The sequence below is a fragment of the Eptesicus fuscus genome, chromosome 8, assembly GCF_027574615.1.
Source record: "Eptesicus fuscus isolate TK198812 chromosome 8, DD_ASM_mEF_20220401, whole genome shotgun sequence".
In the NCBI taxonomy this organism is placed as follows: Eukaryota; Metazoa; Chordata; class Mammalia; order Chiroptera; family Vespertilionidae; genus Eptesicus; species Eptesicus fuscus.
In genome coordinates this window covers 61,178,620-61,200,772 of record NC_072480.1, presented here as the reverse complement: position 1 = coordinate 61,200,772, position 22,153 = coordinate 61,178,620, and the positions used below count along the sequence as shown (strand labels likewise).

Below are 22,153 nucleotides of genomic sequence, written 5' to 3'. Positions count from 1 at the left end.
GACCAGACCACCGGAGTGATGATTGTTAATTAACATCACCCGATAGATAGGGTGAATATTTGTAGCCATATTTTACTTTTGTATAGTTAAGAGCATACAGTTTTTTGTAGTATGTCTTTAAATGTGCTATTTTCCTATGGTCTGCTGTAGATTAAAAATGAATAAGACAGGAGGGGGGCCATCTTTTTCCTGTTTTACCTAATGATTACTTCACTCCACATTTGTTTTTAGCCTTTTAATTAGACTTAAATTCATGATCAGTCAAGTCGAACTTTTTGTCTTCATAAATATTGTGGTCTGCACATGATGGCCTTTGTAGTTGTCCTTTTTACCCACTGAAAAACGCGTGAAGTATTTATTGCCCCTTATTTTTTTCTTAAGATTATTTCAGATGGACTAGTTCCCTTGAGCATGTGTTCACAATATGTAATGCAAATTCTCCACACATTAGATGTTATTACTTATGTGTTTAGAATATGCAGGGGTTTTTTTCCCCCCTTTGGACCAGTACTACATAAAATGTATGTTGGATTTATATAAATTTACTTAAATATTCAATACAATTTTCTCTATTCATACTATTTTATATCAGGTCTAAAATTTCTCTGTTGCCTCCTTTTGTAGGGTTGATTTTTATAAAGCAATTGCTGGCCACTTCTCTTTTGTACTTCAACAGCGTTTGGTTGTCTTTTTTTTTTTTTTTCTACCTTGTTATGGTTATAACATCATATAAGGTCCACATTTTATTCGTTTCATCTTTTTGGTGACTGCTAAAGGACGCATGCAGTCTGTATGCTAAGCTACCTGGGGTTAGTTCAAGGGTCCTGACAAATCTGTTGGTTCTAAAGCAATGTGTTCCATGTGGACCTGCCCTGATTCCAGGGCCACAGGAAGCAACCATACCCTCTTGCTGGCATCTGCTTGGATTGAAATGCTAGTTTTAAATGCCAGCCAGGCTTGGCACAGGGCCTGCAAACCTTGGATTGGGATCAAAGCTGATTTGTGAGCATCTCGATGGGCAGGAGCAAGGCGGAGGCTTGGCTGGGGCTCACTGACCTACCCCAACCCACCTGTGTTAGAGGTTGGGGGAAGGGGTTAGTCATGTATTGCATAACATTCATTAGCCTAATTACCTCTGTCTTTCCTTTTGTTCCATCTCAAAGCTTGGTGAGGCTCCTCTCCATAAATAATGTCATGGTTACTCGTCGTCTCAGGTTGGGTTCCTCGAGAAACAGACTCTGAGGGGGAGGTTTGCAGGGGGGAGGTTTAGCAGGCAGTGCTCTCAGACAACACCCGTGGGAGTCGCGGGACTGAGAGGTGCAGCTGCAGTGGAGCCCTCGGCAGGTCCTACCAGGAGCTTTAGAGCTGGGATGGCACTTCCAAACTTCCCTGATTGAGGTGACAGTATCGGGTGTGGGTTGTCCCAGGAAATGGTGTGTGTTTGGGGCGGCTGCTCCCTTCAGCTGAGATGAAGCAAAAGGTAGAAGCAAAAGGTAGCAGGAAAGCACTAGGTGTGAATTCATGGTGCAGATGAGTTATCTGGCTGAGCATAGTTTGCAGAAGAGATTTGAAGGAAAGAAAGTTGGTTGAGACTGTTCATGGTTACCACTGAGCTGACTGTATCTGTTCAGGGCTGTTCCTGTGGCATTGTGTAACCACTAGGTGTTCTGCAGCTAGACGAGGCTGGATTGGAGAGCTGGGCTTCAGGAAGCTTAGCCAGACCAGAGTGTATTCATAGAATCAGAGTTGGGGAGACTAGTCGGGGATGTTGGCAATAGTCGGTGTGAGATTCCTTACCTAGGAATCTAGGTATGGTGATGAAACCAGAGGGAGTGGACATAACAGCTGTGCAGTGGAATTGGTGGAAAGACTGGACAAGTGATTGCGGGGCAAGGGTGAGGACAGGGGCAGAACATGATGAACTCAGATGCCGGGTGGATGGTGGTGCTGTTTAGAGAATCCGGAAGGTAAACCCAACGAGTGCCAGCTGACTCATGAAACAATAGGCTTAGGTTTCCTTGCCTGCCAAATGGGGAGAATAGTCATGGCCACTTCAGTGGGCTGTGGAAAGGGTCGAATGAGGCAGGGCCTTTGGAGCAGGAGCCACTGAACAGACAGACACTGGCTCAGTGTTAGCTTGACTGGTAGGGACGATGAAGCCCAACAAAGCCAGCAGTGGAGAAAGGGCTGAGTACGGTTTTTCTTCTGGAGGTAATGGTAGATAACTGGTAGAAGTATTTTTCTGGAAGCGTCCAGCAAGTTCAGAGGGGAGACTCAATCCTCTGGGTGTTTCAGCTCTCATCCTGGAGCTCAGGACAGGAACTGGGACCCTTGGGAGTCTGGACCCTCCCCCCCTCGGGACATCAGCCTGCTTCTTTAGGGAGCTGGGGTCTGGTTGACCTCACTTCCTCAGCCTCTGTAGTAGGAGCCCGGGTTCAGGGATCTCCTTCTCCCCCAGGACCTCGCCCTATGTACCACAGCAGGAAAAGTCAGAACTTTGACAGCTCACCCTGACTCAAGAGAAATAAGTCACAGAATTATTCCTGTAATATAATGATAATAAATATGCACATGATTTTTTCAGATTTTTGTAGAACTTTCCTCATAACCTTACTTTTGTTGTTTTCATGAAGTATAATAAAATATATACCATGTAATAGTAAAAACCTGTGCTTGTCCTCCTAAAATTTCTATTTTCAGCAGTTCAAACTAGTAAAATAGTCTATTTGTAGATCTTTAAATCTCGATGCTGAATAAGAAATTTGAAAGCACGTGTTTTGGTGTTCAGCAGTTGTGGTACATGGATGGACTTAAATGCTCCTTGGCAGGGCTGTGCTCCTTTTTAAAACTGAAGTGGACTCCTGCTTACTAATAGTCTGTGTTCCAAAAGTTCACTTGAAAGTACTTTTGCAACCTATATAATCCTATTAACCAATGTCACCCCAATAAATTTAATTTTAAGAAGTACTTTAAAATGCATTTCTCTCATATAGCCAGAGATTTAGATATGTTGACTACGGTTGCTGACCAATCTGTAAGAGCCTATTTATATATATCTAAATATAACATATATATATATACTCAATTGTATGTACCTATGTATATATGTGTGCATATATGTGTATTTGTATATGCTTAAAATAGAGTACCAGAAATACCCTTTAATAAATTAAAAGCCCGGCCTTGAATGTAGGAGGTATTAAATATGAGCTAATATATGCAAAACACTTAGATCCATGCCGGGCAATCTGGTGAGCACTCAGTAATTGCTGGCTATTATTATTCTCACCTGTCATGTACTCTGGGGTTTGGTGGTAGAATGAAATGACCTCTGCCCTATCAGTATAGGTGGGGAGCTCCCTGGGGAGGTGCCCTGTGTCAATCTGCAAGGTGACGATGAGCGAACCATGCATCCTCCTAGAATACATAAGACTCCCTGGTTACATTTCATTCCTTGTCTGCCTGACTGCCATGGTTAGACCTTCGGCCAAAACCCGACCTTCCCCATGAAGGAACTTAGCCTTTGTTGATAGAATGGGGTTTAGCTTTATCCATGCTGGCTGTGGGCTTCCTTGTGTCTGCACAGTAACCTTCCCTGGGGAAGGCGCCCTGAGGCCTTGTCTTCCCCACCACTGTTCTGGGGTGGGACTGGGAAATGCCCCTCTTCCTCTCCTCTGTCATTTGTCTGCCGCCCTGGTGCCTCTCGGAGCAGAACTGGGACTTGAAGTGTGGTTTAGGGACAGGGAGGTATTCAAGAATGTGTCTTAGTCCAGCTGCTGACTCTAGGGCCACCTGTTCTTGCCTTTTACCATTCTGGTCCTACCACTTTAAGGTTCATGAGAAGTGGGAGTCCTAGGGCCCTGGAAATTTTTTATGTTTTTATCTTTGAAAATTGAAATATTTTCAATAATTTTCTGTTTAGCCACCTGGTCCAGTAGTATCCTTGTGCATTTAAAGAATAATATCAGGCATGAGGTTGATGAATGTGAAACGTTAATTTTTAAAAAATATAATATCCTGAGAATGGAGTTAATGGAAAATATGTAGAAAGAGAAGATACCAGGAAAAAAGTGAGCAGCTTTAACCGACTGCCTCAATATTTTTCCCCAGTAAATTCTTGCTCTTTTTGACAAGATTAAAATACTGTGGGACTATAGCTTTCAATATTGTTTGAAAGTAAACTGATTTTACTTTGCTGTTGTCCTGTTTGTACTATTCTTATTTTTCCTCATTAATAGAGCAGGCATTCTCATCGCACATACTGGAACCAATAGAAGAACTTTCAGAGGAAGAAAAAGGTAACAAAGGTCTTGATCAGGGTTTACACCTGCATAGGTTATATTTAGATGCTAACACCAAGTCTTGAAAATATGATTCAGTGGTTTTTAGCACACTGTGTCAAAATTAGGGAAGATGTTTATGTTTGGATTACATTTTCAATCTATATATCGTGTTTTGTCATCTTACTCCCCTAATATGCTGTTATATTTCCCCCCTGATTTATTGTATTCTTAGTATCTTGAATAAGTTAATTTGGAAAAAAATAAGCCTTTATGCCAATGCAGATATTTTCTGATCATATGACAAGTCGACACGTGTTGTGTGCCAGTTGATATGAAAATATTTGTATCACAGTAATTATTTCTCATACCCTGAATCTGTGAAATGTACATGTGAAGTGCCCACTTCAAAAATTATTTTCAATAGAAAGGAAAGCATAACATTTAAGCTCTGAATGTGGAATATGTATATGCAGAATAATGTTTTTGGTGGAATTTGAGAGCTATGACAGGTTCAAGGAGCTAATTAAAATATTACTGCCTACTCATTTTATTTGGCAGTTCTAAAAACTATTTTCTAGAAATTAATGTTTGAAGCTTATGAAAATTATTTTACATTATTAAGAGAATTTTCCACCAAACCAGTATTACATGAAATGTTGAAAGGTATTCCATTAGAAGAGGAAGAAGAAGAAGAAAAATAAAAGGATAAAAAATATGAACAATAAAATGACAATAAATACATATCTATTAGCAATTGAATCTAAAAATAAAAATAAATGAACAAGAGATCTAATGAACAAAATAAACTGGTGAATAAAATAGAATTAGAGGCATGGAAACATGGAACAGACTGACGAATTTCAGAGGGAAGGGGATGGGGGAGGGGGAGCGCGGGAAGAGAGTAACCGAAGATCTTACCTGTGGACACAGACAGTAGGGTGGTGAAGGCCTGGGGTGGGGTAGGAACCAAGGGGAGGGGGAGCAATGGGGGGAGGCAAGGGGACATTTGTAATACTCTCAACAATAAAAAAATTTTTAAAAAATATTTTCTAATGCTAGACTCGTAGTTTCTAAAACAATTATATTTGAATCCGTTTATCATAATTTTCTCCTTAGTAATGATAATATTTTATCATATATCATTTCTTTCTAAGAAGACAAATTGTTAATATTTATATGGCCTCTGATTTTGTCATTTTTGTTAGGAAGAGAAATAAAATTATATATCCTAATACACAGAGTCTTAATATTTGTTATAGCTTCAGTATTCTCTAGACTTTTTCCCAAAAATTTTTAACAAGGCTGCAAATTGAGAAATGACTAAATCAGGCATATCCATATATCTATATGATGTATATTTTCATTTAACTTTCAAGTAGCATGCTTTTTCTTTCTTACATGTCATTTATTGGTGTCTGGAACACAAAATATCTTATTCTCTGAAGAAGCCATGAAATGTATCAGGAGGTTCATTAAAAAGGTCCAAAGTTTTGAAACTGGAGCCTCAGGTCATATCGTTCACACTCATTTTAAAAATGAGTCAGCTAGGTTCCAAGAGGAATCCTGATTTGTCCACCATCACCACTTCGGTTCTAGTTTCTACCCATTGCATCATTCTGCCCATGTTTCTTTTAGAGTTCTACCCAGAAAACTTGAGGCGTGAGTTTAGGACCATTGACGGCAAATACCATCATTGATTGTTGCCAAATTTCGGGAATCAGATTGGGAAAGAAAATCTTCGTCACCATCCTTGGGTTCATACACAGCTCTGGTGGGAGGTGGTACTGAGGACCATCAAAAACACCCCAGACCCCTGGCCGGTCGGTGTAGCTCAGTTGGTTGAACATCGTCCTTCATACCAAAAGGTCCCGAGTTCAATTCCCGGTCAGGGCACATACTCAGGTTGCAGGTTTGATCCCGGCAACCGATCGATGTTCCTCTCTCACATTGATGTTTCTTCCTCTCTATCTAAAATCAATAAAAATATATTAAAAAATAAACAAACAAACAGAAACACCCCAGAGTCCAAATGTACTGTTACAGAAGCAGTGACCACATCCTTCCAGTGAAGCAGTAATCACATCCTTCCGGTGCCTCTACAGAGCTAGCACGCTGGCAGCAGATTAATTGCCATCAATAAGTTCCTCAGCTTGTGCTAACATTTTGCAGATAATGCCTGTGCAACTAATGCCCTAGGCAGTGGTTTGCAAAACACTGGCTATTACCAAGAAGTAACTCATCAGGAAGACTCTTCCTTACTTATTGACAGTTGTGTAGAGAGGCATACTTGATCTTGTTGTTTATAGGGTGTTAGAATGTGAGGACCAGGAGGTGGTGTTAGAGGCCATTTTTTAATTCAGAAACTTGAAACCAGGATTAGGAGCTTGCTTCAAGTCATTGAGTTTAATTAGTGACAATGCTGTGCAGCCTTGGGGGAAGTCTCTTCACCTCCCTGGTTTTGGTGTCCTTCTGTGAAAAATGAGGAGGCTCTTTATTAGATGATAAAGTCCCTTCCAACTCAAAAACTCTGCTTTTGTTTTTCACTGTTTGCTTTGTGCTACAATTATTTGCTTACCACAAATGCTGTGTTGTACATTTGATGGACCCATCACAGGTGTGGGCTATTGCGCATTGGTCATCTGCTTTCATAGGCTTTCACATCTGTAATTAGAGTAAGTGCTGATATGTAGAAAGTTTTGCTTTGTTGATCTTGGTGGGCAATACATGCTTTAATTAAAATCTTCAGCTGTTGTTGGTTTTCAAGTGATTGATTCCATCTTTTCCCAAAAACGTGATTATCATTTTCCTGTCCTTTCTCTTGCTTCCGGAAGTCCAGCTCCAACCTTCTAAGAGTCTTTCCAACCAAGGGTTTTCTGATTTTTCATAAATGGCTTTCCAAAACCACGCCAACATATAAAGTGGATTTGAGAACAGAAGGAAATGTTTAATCTGTGGTCATTGGGGAAACTAAGTCACCAAAAGGAACTTGTCATCATGGGTGAGGGTGAACCCAGGTCAATCAACCAATGAATTCAGCGACTACTATCAAAGACCTAATGATTCTTCTAAACTAACCCAGCCATTCTTGGCTTCGTTTGACCCTTGCATGATTCCTTGCGCCCCGGGGCAGATAGGGGCCCAGACTTTTCTTCAGACTGTGCTTCTGTGCAGTTTCTTTTATATCTCAGATACCAACCATAAAATTATCTCTGCATAATCAGCACAGGAGGTGCTTGTATTTCAGTGTTAGCTCCAGGACTTCCAGACTGTCTCTTGGTATCTCTTTTTATTTTTAGCCCTATAGGTGGAGAGTCGGTGGCCAACTGGCAGCCAAAGTCAGTGACACAGGCATGGCTGTAGCTAAGCCCTCTAGATTAAAATGCATTGTCAGTTTCTAGGACAAAAGCACCTTTTTAGGGTGGTTGCAGAATACTGGAAAACAATGGTTGGGAAAAGAGCAGCATACATGCTGAGAATATAAAATGTAAGATTACTTCTGACTTTTAATCATATACAATTTTATCATTTGATTTAGAAAGTCGCAGTAGCAAAGTATATAAAAGCATCATCATGCAAGATTTCCCCTCCTATTTAATGTACAAATAGTAATTTGACTAATTTTGCTGTCAGCAAAACCATTTATTACTGAACAGACAATGTTCTTTACCACTGGAATTGAGCTAGTGTTTAGAAAACATCTAAACCAAAGGCATTTTGTTTAAGATCTACAAATCTAAGTGCCTTGGGCACCTAAAAATCCCGTCTGCTGAAATGGATGGAGCGGGGAAAATGGAGTGTCTGTGGGGCCCTCCTATAGTCCCAGACCCAGGCAGTGGCATTTGGTGAGACTCTCCTGTTTGGAGACTAGGAGGTGAGACTCCAAAATGATAATACTGTTGTATTCTCCCAGATCTGCCTTTGCACCTTCTCTAAGGGTCAGAGCTGCCCAGCATTGGGTCTCTTTCATCAAGCTTTCAATTTTCTTTGACATAAGGACTCAGTTCTTCAAGGTCACACGCCCCTTCTCCAAACTCTCTTTAACTAGACATTTTTTAGTGCGGGCAATAAAAGAGGAATAGGGAAGGAAAAGTTGGAAGAACCTGGCCTGTTATTTTTCCTTTGTTTTAAATTATAGGTTGTTTTAAGCAAAGGATGTGTTTCCCAAGACTTCTGTTAACCTCTTTTTCATTTTGGTAAATATTTTAAGAGGGATAATTTCACATTTTGAAATTTCATATGAACTTAACTTCTATTAAGTTTACTATATAAAAACTTAGTTATTTAAAATAAATTGAGCTTTTTCTTCATAAATTGATACATAAATTCTAACTGGATTTAGGAAAAATGAATCATTCAGGAAATAGTAAAATAATTTTAGAATAAAACTTAGTTAAACTTCTAAATGTGTTTTTTCCCCCATTGTGCTTCTTTAGAGACAAACTTCTTGCATTATTTACCTAGATATAATTCAGTTAAAGGACCAAGAAAGAGTCTTTAAAGACATTTGAAGTTTTGAAGACGACTTAAAGTTTTAAAAGCTATAGTACTTAAGCATTATACATTGTGCTGAATGACTAAAATATCCCAAAACTTAAAAGATTACAAATGTTTACTTGCTGTTTAAAAGTTGCGTTTTATCATTTTCTACTTAGAGATTTAATGTATTTGTTTAATTGCTTTTTAAAGCATTTTTTTTGAAACTTTATTTCAGGAAGGGAAAATGAACAGAAATTTAAAAACAACAAGAACCATGTCAGGAAAACTTGGAAGACTAACCCCTCTCTCACTAAGAAAATAAGAACAATCTTGGAGCAGAATTTGTTGGGGAAATTGGAAAGCTTGGGGATTAATGCAGTAAGTTTACTCATTTTTTGAACATTTGCTGGTTTTTTGTTTTTGTTTTGTTTTGTTTTCTAAATAAGGAAGAATCAGAGATGAGAAGACATGTCAGTTCTGTCCACATTAGGACACTGGAGGTTAATTCACCTTTCCAAGAGCTTCATGAATATTAAATCATTTAAACATAGAAACAAATCTCTGAGGTGAGTGACAATAGTATCTCCATTTTAAGAGAGGTTAAGTAACTTGCCTCAGGTCACACAGTAGCAATGAAGGAGCTAGGGTTTGTATCTTGGCAGTTGCAGTGCTGTTTACATTCTGCTATTAACTTCAAATTGTTGCCTATTATAAAATCAGCACTTAAGCAATACTTGTTAAATGAATGGGTGAATGAATTATATTTCATGTTTCTGCCAGATTGGATTATTCCTGTACAACATGTTATACCAGGTGTACCAGTTAATAATGCGGATTTTGTATTCAAAGAAAACACGATAATTTCAAGAGAAACCTCAAAAGTGCTTCATTCAAAGTAATGTCCATTGCTTAGCTACACATTTCCCCCATCTTTAAGGTAATTTGTGGATACTGTCCCAATAGAACTTTTCTAGTTTTGATACAAACCATTCAGAGACCCAATTTTCCACTTCTTCGTACGTTTTGAAGTGTTGCTCAGAAAGTGCATGTGCCATCGATCGGAACAAGTGGTCATCTGAAGGAGCAAGGTCTGGTGAATACGGCGGGTGGGTTAATACTTCCCAGGCAAGATCTTTTAACATGTCTTTAACTGGTTTTGAAGTGTGTGATGGTGCGTCATCATGAAGCAAAATTACTTTGCTGTGTCTTCTGGCCCATTCTGGTCGTTTCACGATCAAAGTGTGGTTCAAATTGATTATTTGTTGTCGGTAGCGATCAGTATTAACGGTTTCACCTGCTTTTAGAAGCTCATAATACATCACACCTTCCTGATCCCACCAAATGCAGAGCATTGTCTTCTTTCCAAAGCGATTTGGCCTTGCAGTCGATGTTGATGGTTGACCTGGATCAACCCATGATTTTGTGCATTTGGGATTCTCAAAATAAATCCACTTTTCATCGCCAGTCACAATTTGATGCAAAAAAGACTTTCTTTCATGCCGTTGAAGCAACATTTTACTGATGACTTTTCAGTTTTCTATTTGTCTTTCATTCAATTGATGTGGCACCCATTTTCCTTCCTTTAAAATCTTTCCCATTGCTTGTAAACAATCGGAAATTGTTTGCTGAGCAACATTTAATCTTTCTGCAAGTTGTTTTTGAGTTTGACACGCATCTTCATCCAATAATGCTTGTAATTGTTGGTCTTCAAACTTTTTCGGTTGACCTGGATGTTCTTTGTCTTTCACATCAAAATCATCACTTTTAAAGCATTTAAACCAGTGTTCACAAGTATCTTGAGATGGAGCATGTTCACCATAAGCTTCCCGAAATATACAATAACTTTCAGCAGCACTTTTCTTCAAAATAAAGTAATGAATTAAAACTTCCTGCAAATGCTCTTTTTTTTTTGGCACGAAATTCGACATTTTAAGCATAAAAATATCTATGATGTTAACACCTTCAGAAAATTTGACATATGAAGTTTTGAAGCATGTTATCAATACAACAAAATAGCATACATATCAAATTGCATATATATCAACTTATGTGTAACTCCATCTATTGAAAAAAATCCGCATTATCAACCGGTACACCTGGTATATATTCTTTGCTTTTTTACATTTTTATTGACATACATAAAATATACAAATCTTAAGTGAACAACTTGAATTTATGTACCTATATATATGTATTTACATATGGATGTGTATAGTGTTTGTGTAAATAGGTCTGTATATACACGTATGTATCTATGTGTAGACATGTGCACATAGATATATATAGGTATGCATGTGTGTGTGCACATATGTATTTCTGTATATATACATATATATACATATATATATATATGTATGTGAATTTTTGTGTATATGTCTCTGAGTATGTGTGTGTGTGTGATTTGTACTTACCACTCAGAACAAGACATTGATCATTTTCAAAACCCTTTCCTTAGTCAATATCACCCCTTTTTCTTCAATAAGAGGTAATGGTTATTCTGACTTAATTTTGCTTGTTCTTGAACCTCATGTGAATGAAATCATACATCATGTAGCATTGTATATATGAGTTCTTTTGCTTATGATTTTGTGTATAAGATTCATATCTGTTGTTTCATTTAGCAGTGGTTTGTAGTATAGTATGCATTTTATTGTCTGAATATGCTACACTTTATTCCCTGATGATGGACATGTGCACTTCTAGTTTGCGGCTCTTTTTGACCATTGCATTCTTACACATGTCTTTTGGTGGACATAGGCATTCTTTTCTCTTGGATATCTATCTGGGAATGAAATTTCTGAGTTTCGTTTTAATGGGTATAACCAAATAGTTTTTCAGTGTTTGTACCAAAGTACACTATCCCTATCAGTGCATGAGAGTTTCAGTTGCTCTTTCACCAACTCTTAGTGTTGTCAGTCTTTTAAATTTCCATAGGCTCTTTTTTCAGGTGGTGTTTGACCATCCCTTATCCCATCCTAGGATAATTGACTAACTTAACATGTTATTCCTTCAGGATACACGTGGTATTCCAAGCGATCAATTGAATAGAGTGCTAAGAACCATGGAATCAAAAAGACATAATCAAGAAAGACAGATGCCTAACATTCAGCAAATTCGAGAATCCCTTGAACATCAGGTCAGCTCTAAAATTGAGGAGAGAATAGTACTGTCTTCAGGTAAGGCTGTTACTAACTGCCGTTTCATTTCTGCAGATGGAAGTGAAATTGAATAACCTTTTCATAATTTTAAATGGTTCACAAACGTTGGCACTTAATTTGCAACTTTATTGTTGTCTGAACCATCAAGTGTTGGTTTTTGTATTTTGTTTTTACATTTAAGAGAAATCCTGTAGTGTGGGCTCTAGACCCTAGAGATGGGCTTATTCATTTCAGTGCCAGCATAGACAGTATTACAGTCTTTTCTTCTGCTTTTCATGCAATGAAGACTCATGAATAACACTACTATTCCAGACAGGAACAGTGGTTCTCAAGGGGAAACCCTTTCAACTGGAGAAGTACCCAAAGCAGTACAACTTCCTCCCAAAAGCAGACAATTGATCAAACAAAGACCTGTGTTCACTGATAGAACATCTGTCCCAAAGTGAGTATTTTCCAACCCTAAAATGTTCACATTAATGCTTATCTTAGCTTGGGCTGCCATAACAAAATACCATAGACCAGGCAGCTTAAACAGCGGAGATTTGTGTTCTTACACTTCTGGAGGCTGGATGTCCAAGATCAGGATGCCAGCTAGTCAGTGAGGGTTCTCTTCCTAGCCTTGCAGATGATTGGTTGCCTTCTGGCTGTATCTTCACATGCTCTGGTCTCTCTTCCTCTTCTCATAAGGCTACGAATCCCCTCACGAGGCCCCCACCCTCATGACCTCAGACCTAATTACCTCTCAAAGGCCCTTTCTCTAGCTACCATCACTTTGTTGGGGGTTAGGGCTTCAACATGATTTTAGGGGGACACAAACATTCAGCTCACAACAATGTTTAACCCAACAGAGAATCACAGTTGCAATTTCTATCCATCTGTCATTGGTACTGGGAGACTCTTATTGCTCACCCTCTTCAATATACGTTAAAAGCAAAAATGACCAATTCCATGGAAATGTATGTTAAATTACATTATTCACTCATGCTGTTTAGAAATAGTTTTCTTTTGTATTTTTTTAGAATTAAGAAAAATATCATAGAAGATCATTTTCCCAGAAAGTCTTCAAATATTACGTGAGTAGAGTACTTGGGTGGGGAGAGGTCATTTAAAAAATTGTTTCCACTGAACATCCCTTTCATTGTAAATTAGTATGCTCATTGTGGTTAACTAAAGTCCCAATTATTAAATGTCATAACTAACTTGTTATTCCATTTTGTTGTTTCTTTGTTTCTTTATTAGTTTTTACACAATATAATAGTGCTTATCACATTGTGGCCCCCATTAAGAAGTGGAACTACCCTGAGTCACTTCCATTATCCCCCTCGGTGTCTAGAAACTTTCAGTAAGGTTGATAAATTAAAGGAATGATGTTGCCTTTTAATGGCTGGGTCCATGCTGGTGTGGCCAGATGATATTTTAGCATTCTAAGGCTCTCTTAGGGTATTAAGAATCCTAGTTCAGTCAGTCATTAATGGTGTGCCATTTATTCAATTGAGTACCAGTTTTAAGTTCAGTGTTTTTTTAAAAGATTTTCTTTGTGGGTTTTTTGTTGTTGTTGTTGTTTTGTTTGTTGGTTGGTTTGTTTTTAGAGAGAAAGGAAGGGAAAAGGAGAGGGAGAGGGAAACATCGACATGAGAGTGAGACATCCATCATCTGCCTCCTGCATGTCTCCTACTAGGGATTGAGTCTGTAATCCAGACATGTACCCTGACTGGGAATTAAACTGGCAACCTTTTTGTACATAGGACAACACCCAACCCACTGAGCCACACCGGTCAGGGTTAAGTCTCAGTTTTCTTATCTGTAATATGGGATGATACTGCCTTTTCCACAGCATAGTTATATAACTTAGTAAGAATATATGAAAAGGGCTTTGGCCTCAGTGCTTGGCACTTGTGGATACTCAATAAATTATAGGTATATTACTGTTATTATTTATGAGGAAGACTAATTTTATAATTGAATTTCATCATCATTGACTTATCTAGAGATATAGATACTATAAATCTGTGCATTGAGGCATTATGTACATATATAAGTATATATATAGATAGTAGAGGCAGTAGAAATATAATATAGTAGAGACAATATAAATAATGCCTTACCCTGCAAAAGCTCTTTTCATGTACATAATCTCATGGGAAGAGCTTTATTTCATGGGATAGAGTATAACTAAACCATGTCTGAAATCTAAGTGTTCAGTGAATATTTTTTAAGTGAATGAACACTGCTCTGAACTTTCATTTCACTTCAAAATGGGGTGACAATTCATGCGATTATACAAACGAGATTGTAAAAGTGCTTTGTAAGATACAGTGTAAAGGTAAGTTATAAATAATGACACTATTTTTAAAGGTGGAGTAGTTTTATTGCCAAAAATATATTTTTCCCCACTGAGAAATATTTTTCTTAGGTATGTAATAACCAAGAATGCTAAGAATATACAAGTTTGAATTTAGAGAACTGTCATAGCTTCAGTCCATTATGGTATTTATGCCAAATGGTTGTCAGGTCTGGATTGGAAATGACTCCCCAGCCTTTTGCAGGAGTCCTGGCCTTGCCGCCATCTCTTCTGCGGCCGCACCCTTGGTTTGTTATGCTCCTGGGAATTACCTGAGAAAGTTCCCCCTTTAAGAGGCATTATCATTTGTAAATCCTGAAACTTGTGCAAACAGCACCCTCTGTTTGATTCATGTAGGTCGCCTCCCTTTAGTTCAGAGGAAGACTTGGATGCTGGCGACCTCGTCCAGGCATACACATCCCCAGAGTTACTTCTTGTGCAGCCGTCTAAAAACAACAAGAGCAGCTTTGGAAGGAAAACTGTCAAGAGTGACACTGACTGGACTGAAAGCAGTGAAATGGAGGACTCTGATATTTCTCCCAAGCCCATGGGTGAGCTTTCATCATTAAAAATCCTTTTGGAAATTTTGTTTAGGGCAGTGGTTCTCAACCAGGGGCAGCAAGCACAGGCAGTCTGAGCTGGAAATGTGCTTGAGGAAAGGACAGGGCTTATCCAAAAGCTACTGCCGCCTCAGGAAAATGGACAGGGCTTAGCCACGAATGATGTTCACATGGAAGGAGAGGAAGGATTCGGGAATGCCTGGGTCTATTAGTCTCCTAGGGCTGCTATAACCACGTACCACATACTGGGGGCTTAAACAAATGAATGTATTGTCTCATAGCTTGCAGGCTGGAGGGCCAAAATCAAGGAGGCCGAGTTGGTTCTTACTGGGGCCGCAGGGAGCTCTCATGTCTCTGTTCTCGGCCTGAACTAGTCGTTGTCTGTCTTCCTATCATCACATGGGCCTCCCTCAATGAGTGCCTGTGTCTAGATTTCCCGTTTTTGTAAGGGCACCAGTCATACTGGATTTGGGCTCACCCTAATGACCTCACTGTAGCTTCATTATCTCTTAAAAGGCCCGGTCTCTAAATAAGGTCTGAGGTATTGGGGTTAGGACTTCAACATATGAACTTAGAGAGATACAGTCAACTAATAAAATTGGGTGACTATAAGAATGGCTATTCTAATACATTCTGTGGCCTTTTGGAGATGGGGCAAGTCTAAAGGAACATGAGGTCCAAATCTGTAACTGTTATTAATTTGCTGAAGAGAAGTGGTATTTTAGGTTCATTTAAAAAAAATTCTGTTTAATAAAATTTTTAAAATATATTTTAACCATATCAGATGTAACTTAGTTTATGGTATTGTATATAATTTGTATACACATATATTTGTATAATTGTCTAAAATATAACTAATTCATTTAAAATAATTAATATTGTTTTTGAAAATACCCATATGAATATTTTATTCATGTAGGTTACCTCACTGAAATTAACGTTTCTGATCAGAACTTGAATGAGACCATCCTTCTCTTATTTAAAATGAAAATTTTTGGTGGGCATAGAAACCCACACACCTGAAACCTATATGTTCATGTTGACCCATGTCACCCCAATAAATTTAATAAATAAAAAATAATTAAAAAATAAATAAGATAAAAATTTTTACTGCTCCTAGTCTAGAGGGCCATTATTTTTTAAGGAAATTATAAGTATTTAATGTAGCATTTTTAACCCCAGAATACATCAATTGAGTTTAATAGTGCATAATTATTTGCAAAGCTTAGACTCAGAATTTCTTGTTATATTATTTTGGAACTGAAGATAGATACAAGTTTTTTAAACTTTTCCTATTTTCTATTGGTCATATAGGAACCTCCGTTAAAACATTAACTGAAAAAGTTGAAAAGACAGTTTCAAATCAAAGAAATGTGAGTAAGCCAGTTGGTGGGATTAACGTTGCTGAAGCATTCATCAAAAAAGAATTTAAAGAAGAACTAAAGGTGAAATAATTTTTACTTGCTAAATATAGAGAATTTCATCTTAATTTTATTTTTTGTAGTATAGAGGTTTTTACCTTTTCTTGTTTTCAGTATTGCCTTTCAGTATTCCCATTCCATAGAGAATCAAAGATATTGGAACGATAACTGGTAATAATGTCGTATGCTTATCAAACTACAGCTTTTCAGAATCCTGTCCTGTGTGTTGATGCTTCCAGATATTAGATGGTTTGTCCTCAGAAACTTGTGACAGCCTAGAATCTGGGGCCTCTAGATCTGAATCTAGGGCCTTTTCTGCTGCCATGGTGTGACCTGGAAGTAAAATAGGGACTTTTCAGGGTTTAGTCCAACTCAGTAGTTGGTGGAGAAATCCTTCAGAAGTTGGTGGTGAACCGAGTGGAGGACAGAGCCCGAGCTCCTCCTCTGCCTGCACAGAGGAGAGGCCCTAACACATCCCGAGCAGTTCTAACGCCCAGGACACCAGTGTTTCTGTGGAGGGAAATCTCCCTTTGTATTCCTGGCACGGCTCAGACATGTTGACAGGGTCTTCTAGTAGTAGTCGTTCTTGGCTTCATTTTTTACTTAGATTAATTCTTTTCCTGTTCATCTATGGAATCCAGAGCATTCTGTCAAACTACTTTCATTAGTTAGTGCTATTTGTTTTACACAAGCCAAATATGACAAAAAGCCATGTCTGTATTTCAAGGCAGAGCTCACGTGCCTCCCTTAGAAAGGCTGTGGTAGATAGGCCAGCTCCTTTCGGGTAGGGGCTATTCCTGCAGGGCCCACATGCGGATTAAATGTCATTATCGCAGGTAAGAGCTCCAGAGCTGCCCTCGCTCCTACTTTGGGGAGTATCCTAACTTTATTTCCAAAATGCAGTGTTTCTGGAGTTTTCCAAATTTATGATTGGTAGAGTAGAAAACATACATTTCCATGGCAAGAAACAAAAAAGGTTTTCTTTCTTCCATTTTCAAAACACGGATTTCTAAATCCATTTCCAGAAATGACCAGAGCATGGATCCTCTGAGGTTCCCATCTTCATATCGCTCAGTGTTAGCAGCTCGTCTGGCCAACAGAATGACATGTGCCATTTCTTTAGGAGACCTTATTCTCCATGTATTTCTTTTAGTGCTCAGATGTGGATGATGACGACTGGGACATATCATCCTTAATAGAAGAAAAATCTTTGGGGAAAATAACCGGGAAAGAGCAGAGAGAACCTCCGCCTGTGAAGAATGAGTCACATTTGGCTCAAGTGCCAACTGCCTGGGGTGCACCAACTCCTAGAGGGCCAAAGAGAGAAGGTGTGCTACTTTGGTGTCTTGCAAAAACTCGGTCCATTTTCCAATTACTGTGTTTCATCGTTATAAATATATAATTAAACTATGCAAATATATCATCTGTTGGCATAACAAAGACCTCGATGCTTTATGTTATTTTAATAAGGACTGAATATGCACAACTTACTGATTTGTGTATATTTACTAATTATTTTTATTTACTTTTGTTTTTCATTTTTTAAAAATACATTTTATTGATTTTTTACAGAGAGGAAGGGAAAGGGATAGAAAGTTAGAAACATTGACCAGCTGCCTCCTGCACATCTCCTACTGAGGATGTGCCCACAACCAAGGTACATGCCCTTGACTGGAATCGAACCTGGGACCTTTCAGTCTGCAGGCCAACGCTCTATCCACTGAGCCAAACCGGTCAGGGCTTTATTTACTTTTAGAACTAATCTTTAGTATTTAAATTTTTACGTTATTTTTGAAAATGCCCATATAAATATACTCTTCATGCAGGTGCCCCATAGAAATTAAAATTTCTGATCATGCACTTGGATGAGGCCATTCTTCTGACAGTCTTCCTGTGTTATTCTGTTTACATATTAAGTATTTTTTATTGTCTTTGAAGGAAGATTTCTCTTGTGGCATTATAGCCAGTGGGATAAATGACAATGAAACCATTAGTAGAAATTGTTCCTGGATAAGTCCTAGAGTCTGCATAAGGCCAGAAACTTAACTCTTGATGCATTAAATTTTTAAAATTAGAAAATGTAATTTATGTTTTTTATCAGAGTAATTCTTGCACACGGTGAAAGTCAACTCGTACAGTAGGGCTTCTCCACCTGTAGTGCCCCATCAATCTGCTGTTAGTGCCTCTGCTTCTAGACTTATCAACTTGAGATATTAACTGTCAATGTCCTATTAAACAGATGAAGAGTTGGCTCATTTTCTCCACTCACACCTCTCATTGGTATTTTTGTACCCATGTTTGTAATTTTAAATTAACACATGTTAATATCAACATTTGCTCGGGCCACTTGCAGCACTCTCTCTCAACCACCCTGCTTTGTAAAATGAACCATTGCTACCTCTACCTTTCACTTCACCTTTTCCCTCCACCAATGTGTCAACTGGGCCTTTACTCTCACATTATTGTCAAGTCATAACATCGACCTCTGATCTGGAACCGTCATTAAGATACCTGTGCTTCGCCTGAAAATCGATTCTAATAGTTGAAAAACCAAAAGGCCATGTTTACGGTACAGTGACTCCAAGTTCCCAGGGCAGAGAGGACTCTCTTAGTCCATTTCCTTTGTCTTCTCCCTGTGCCATGACCCCAGGCACCTCAAAAAGAAAACTATCTAGAATCAGACTCAAGTGGAATTCACTAACTATTCAACAACTCAAGACAGTTTTTAATAAACTTTATATTTAAGCTCATCTACCCTAGAGAATCTATTTTTACTACTTAAACCCTATTTAGCTTTTTTATTTTATTCTTCTTTCTTTGCCACCCACTCAACTCAGCGTTAATAACAAAAACAACAAAAGCGAAGTAAGTGCTGCCAGCATCCAGGCCACATGCTGAATGCAGGGAAGGAGGGATGCGGGCAGCAGCTTCCACACCAGGGTCCTGGGGAACGCCCTGGAGATGGGGCCATTTCGCGGTTGCCCTGCACTGTGGCTCCTGCACAGCTGTGCGAGCTGGGGGTGGGGACTGGTGAGCAGACCTAGACCCTGAGTGATAAACTGCGGTAGGAAGGTATGGATTTTACAGGCTGGACAATGTGCTTGTTTAATCATCGGGGCCTCCTCTCCCTCCTCCTCTCTCCCTCCACAGGCCTTCAAGATGAATCAAGCACACTGAAAAGCAGCTTAGTAACTGTGACCGACTGGAGTGACTGTTCAGATGTATAGCTGTAGCTCCACAGGTCAGAAGATCCAGGGGCCAGCGGTGTGTCCGGTATCGCAGTATGTCAGTAACTTGCCAACGTGATACTAATGCTCCTGCCTTCGAGCATGTTCCACAATAACTAGGAAGCTGATTCAGAGAACAAGGGTCTCTTTAACGGCACCTGATACAGTATTGAAAAACAAATTGTCAACAGATTTTGAAGCATATAAAGTGTTTAAGACTTCTGCTTAAAAAATGGCGTGTCATTTGAAGTCATAAAAAGGTTTTTCTTCAGAACAGTACTCTAGCGTTTCAGTGTATTTTTTTTCCAACTAATTTTTAAGTGAAAACTTTTAATTACAGCAGGCTTCGGTTTGAATTAAAACTTTATGTCTTTCTTATGTATGGTATCACATTGGAAGTGTTTTATTATAAAATTCTGTTCATATCCTTAAAACTGAATTAGTGTAGTTAGTGCAATTTTAAGGGTAGATTGATTATTTTTCTTATAGAAGTTTAGAACTATAAAAATATAGCTAGGCCCATGTTAAATACATTTTCCAGAAGTACCTTTACCACATTCAACTTTGATCCATTGTAAGCATGTTGTTATAAAACAATTATTTTATAATTTTAAATACCATTTCTGCAGCATAATGTTTAGCTCGGATATTTTATGAATAAAATGTTGCTATTTTCAAGATGGATTCAAGAATTAGTTCTCTCATCTTCTCTAGCTAGACCTTCTCCACCAATAAACCTTTCTTTGCTCCAAACCCTGATCTATTGAGTATTGGCCTTTCTTTTGAAGCATTGGCACACGAGCCTTGGGCTTGTAACAAAGGGTGAGCCAGCCAGGAGCTAGAGTTCCTGGTGGATTGGCCTCCACTGTGCTGACCGCCTAAATTGTGCTGTACCCACCCCCCCGCCCCCCCACCTCACCCCCTCCTGCACTTGTCATATTTGGAGTAAGGAAACATCTTTGGACTTTGGTCAATTGTCTGTGTGATATAAGTAACCTCCCCAACCCCCGACCCCAGCAGTTTGGTAAGTGATACCCTTGTAAGCAATTTTGAAGCATTTAACATTTATATTTTTCTCCCTGCCTATCCCTCAAGAAGTTTGGAGACTCTGAATGATTATTATTATTTTCACGGAACATGGTTGTTTGCATAACATTCTATAGGAACCTGTTTTCTTTATAATAGGACACAGATTAGAAACCCTTGATGAGGCTTTGACTGGAATGTCATGTTTGAAGGAGACATGCACAGACTCTGGATCTCACCAGAAAGCTCTAAGGAATTAAGGTTGACTTCTGAGGCTGATCAAAGCGCCTTGGAAAAACAGCCTGGTACCTTTCTTACATGGTTCATGGCAGTCTTTCCAGGTAAGGAACAAAGGTTGCTTTCCTGGGAGATGGCAAAGGAAGAACCTGAGGACATTTTGGGGGACCTCGAGAACCTGAGGAATTCACCCAAATCTATAGGTATTACAGGCAAATGCTGATGGCAAATATATGGCTTGGCTTCTCAGCCCTGAGGCTAATCTGTAGATTCCTTATGAAATTCCAGCAAAGCAGATATATAATCAATTACTGTTCTTATACTTACGCAAATCACAGACCAAATTTATTGAAACTAGACTTATGCAATGGATTAGTCTTAACTCGGCTGTCCTATATAATAAAAGCCTAAGTGGCAATGTTGTCACAAGATGGCCAACACAAGATGGCCACCAGGGCAGGACAATTGTGGGCGATCAGGCTGGCAGGGAAGGGCAGTTGGGAGGTGAACAGGCCAGCAGGGGAGGGCAGTTGGGGGCGAGACCAGGCCGGCAGGGGAGGGCATTTGGGGGCGACCAGTTCAGCAGGGGAGGGCAGTTGAGGGCAACCAGGCCTGCAGGGGAGGGCAGTTGGGGGCGAGATCAGGTCGGCAGGGAAGGGCAGTTTGGGGTGATTGGGCCTGCAGGGGAGGGCAGTTAGGGGCAACCAGGCCTGCAGGGGAAGACAGTTGGGGGCAACCAGGTCTGCAGGGGAGGATAGTTGGGGACTGCTGGGCTGGCAGGAGAGGGCAGTTCGAGGCGATTGGGCCATCTGGAGTGTTTAGGGGCAACCAGGCCTGCAGGGGAATGGTTAGGGGGTGATCAGGTTGGCAGGCAGAAGCTGTTAGGGGCGTCCAGGCAGGCAGGTGAGCGGTTAGGAGCCAGCAACCCCGGATTGTGAGAGGGATGTCCCAGATTGGAAAGGGTGCAGGCCAGGCTGAGGGACACCCTCCCCCCCCACACACACATGAATTTTGTGCATCCTTCAGGGATCAGACTGAAACCTGCAGTCTGACATCCCTCGAAGGGTCCCGGATTGCAGGAGGGCGCAGGCCAGGTGAGGGACTCCACCGGTGCATGAATCCGTGCACCAGGCCTCTAGTCTTTGATAAAATGAGGGTGATTTTTAGAGAGAAATTGTTTCAATTGAAACCATAATGTACAATTGTGGATATTAGATTATAGCTTGGTTAACTATCCTCAAAATTTTATTTTTTTCACCTGTGGACAGGACTGGATCCTGAATTTTTTTAGCAAAAATGTTTGGTTGTATCCTTCTTAATTAGTGTTTTACTTTCCTCCCTTCCTTTGCCCTGGAGTTATTGAGAACTAAACTTTATTCTGAGCCTTGCACATGCAGACTGTAACTAGATGATATAATGTAAAT

General features: G+C 39.4%; 1 protein-coding gene across 2 annotated transcripts in view; it reads left to right on the top strand.

The window, feature by feature from the left end:
- The window catches only part of DZIP1 (DAZ interacting zinc finger protein 1), a 49,349-nt gene extending 29,604 nt beyond the window's left edge, over positions 1-19,745 (top strand). Inside the window, exons 13-21 of one of the 2 annotated variants that reach the window (XM_028148953.2) lie at positions 4,239-4,298; positions 8,995-9,137; positions 11,773-11,935; positions 12,230-12,359; positions 12,937-12,990; positions 14,616-14,809; positions 16,133-16,263; positions 17,393-17,567; positions 19,390-19,745. In XM_028148953.2, coding sequence (XP_028004754.2) covers positions 4,239-4,298; positions 8,995-9,137; positions 11,773-11,935; positions 12,230-12,359; positions 12,937-12,990; positions 14,616-14,809; positions 16,133-16,263; positions 17,393-17,567; positions 19,390-19,466 — 1,127 coding nt within the window. In that variant the 3' untranslated portion in view covers positions 19,467-19,745. The remainder of the gene's footprint in view (positions 1-4,238; positions 4,299-8,994; positions 9,138-11,772; positions 11,936-12,229; positions 12,360-12,936; positions 12,991-14,615; positions 14,810-16,132; positions 16,264-17,392; positions 17,568-19,389) is intronic. The other variant, XM_054719889.1, reaches the window with a different exon arrangement.
- Positions 19,746-22,153: the final 2,408 nt, after the last annotated feature.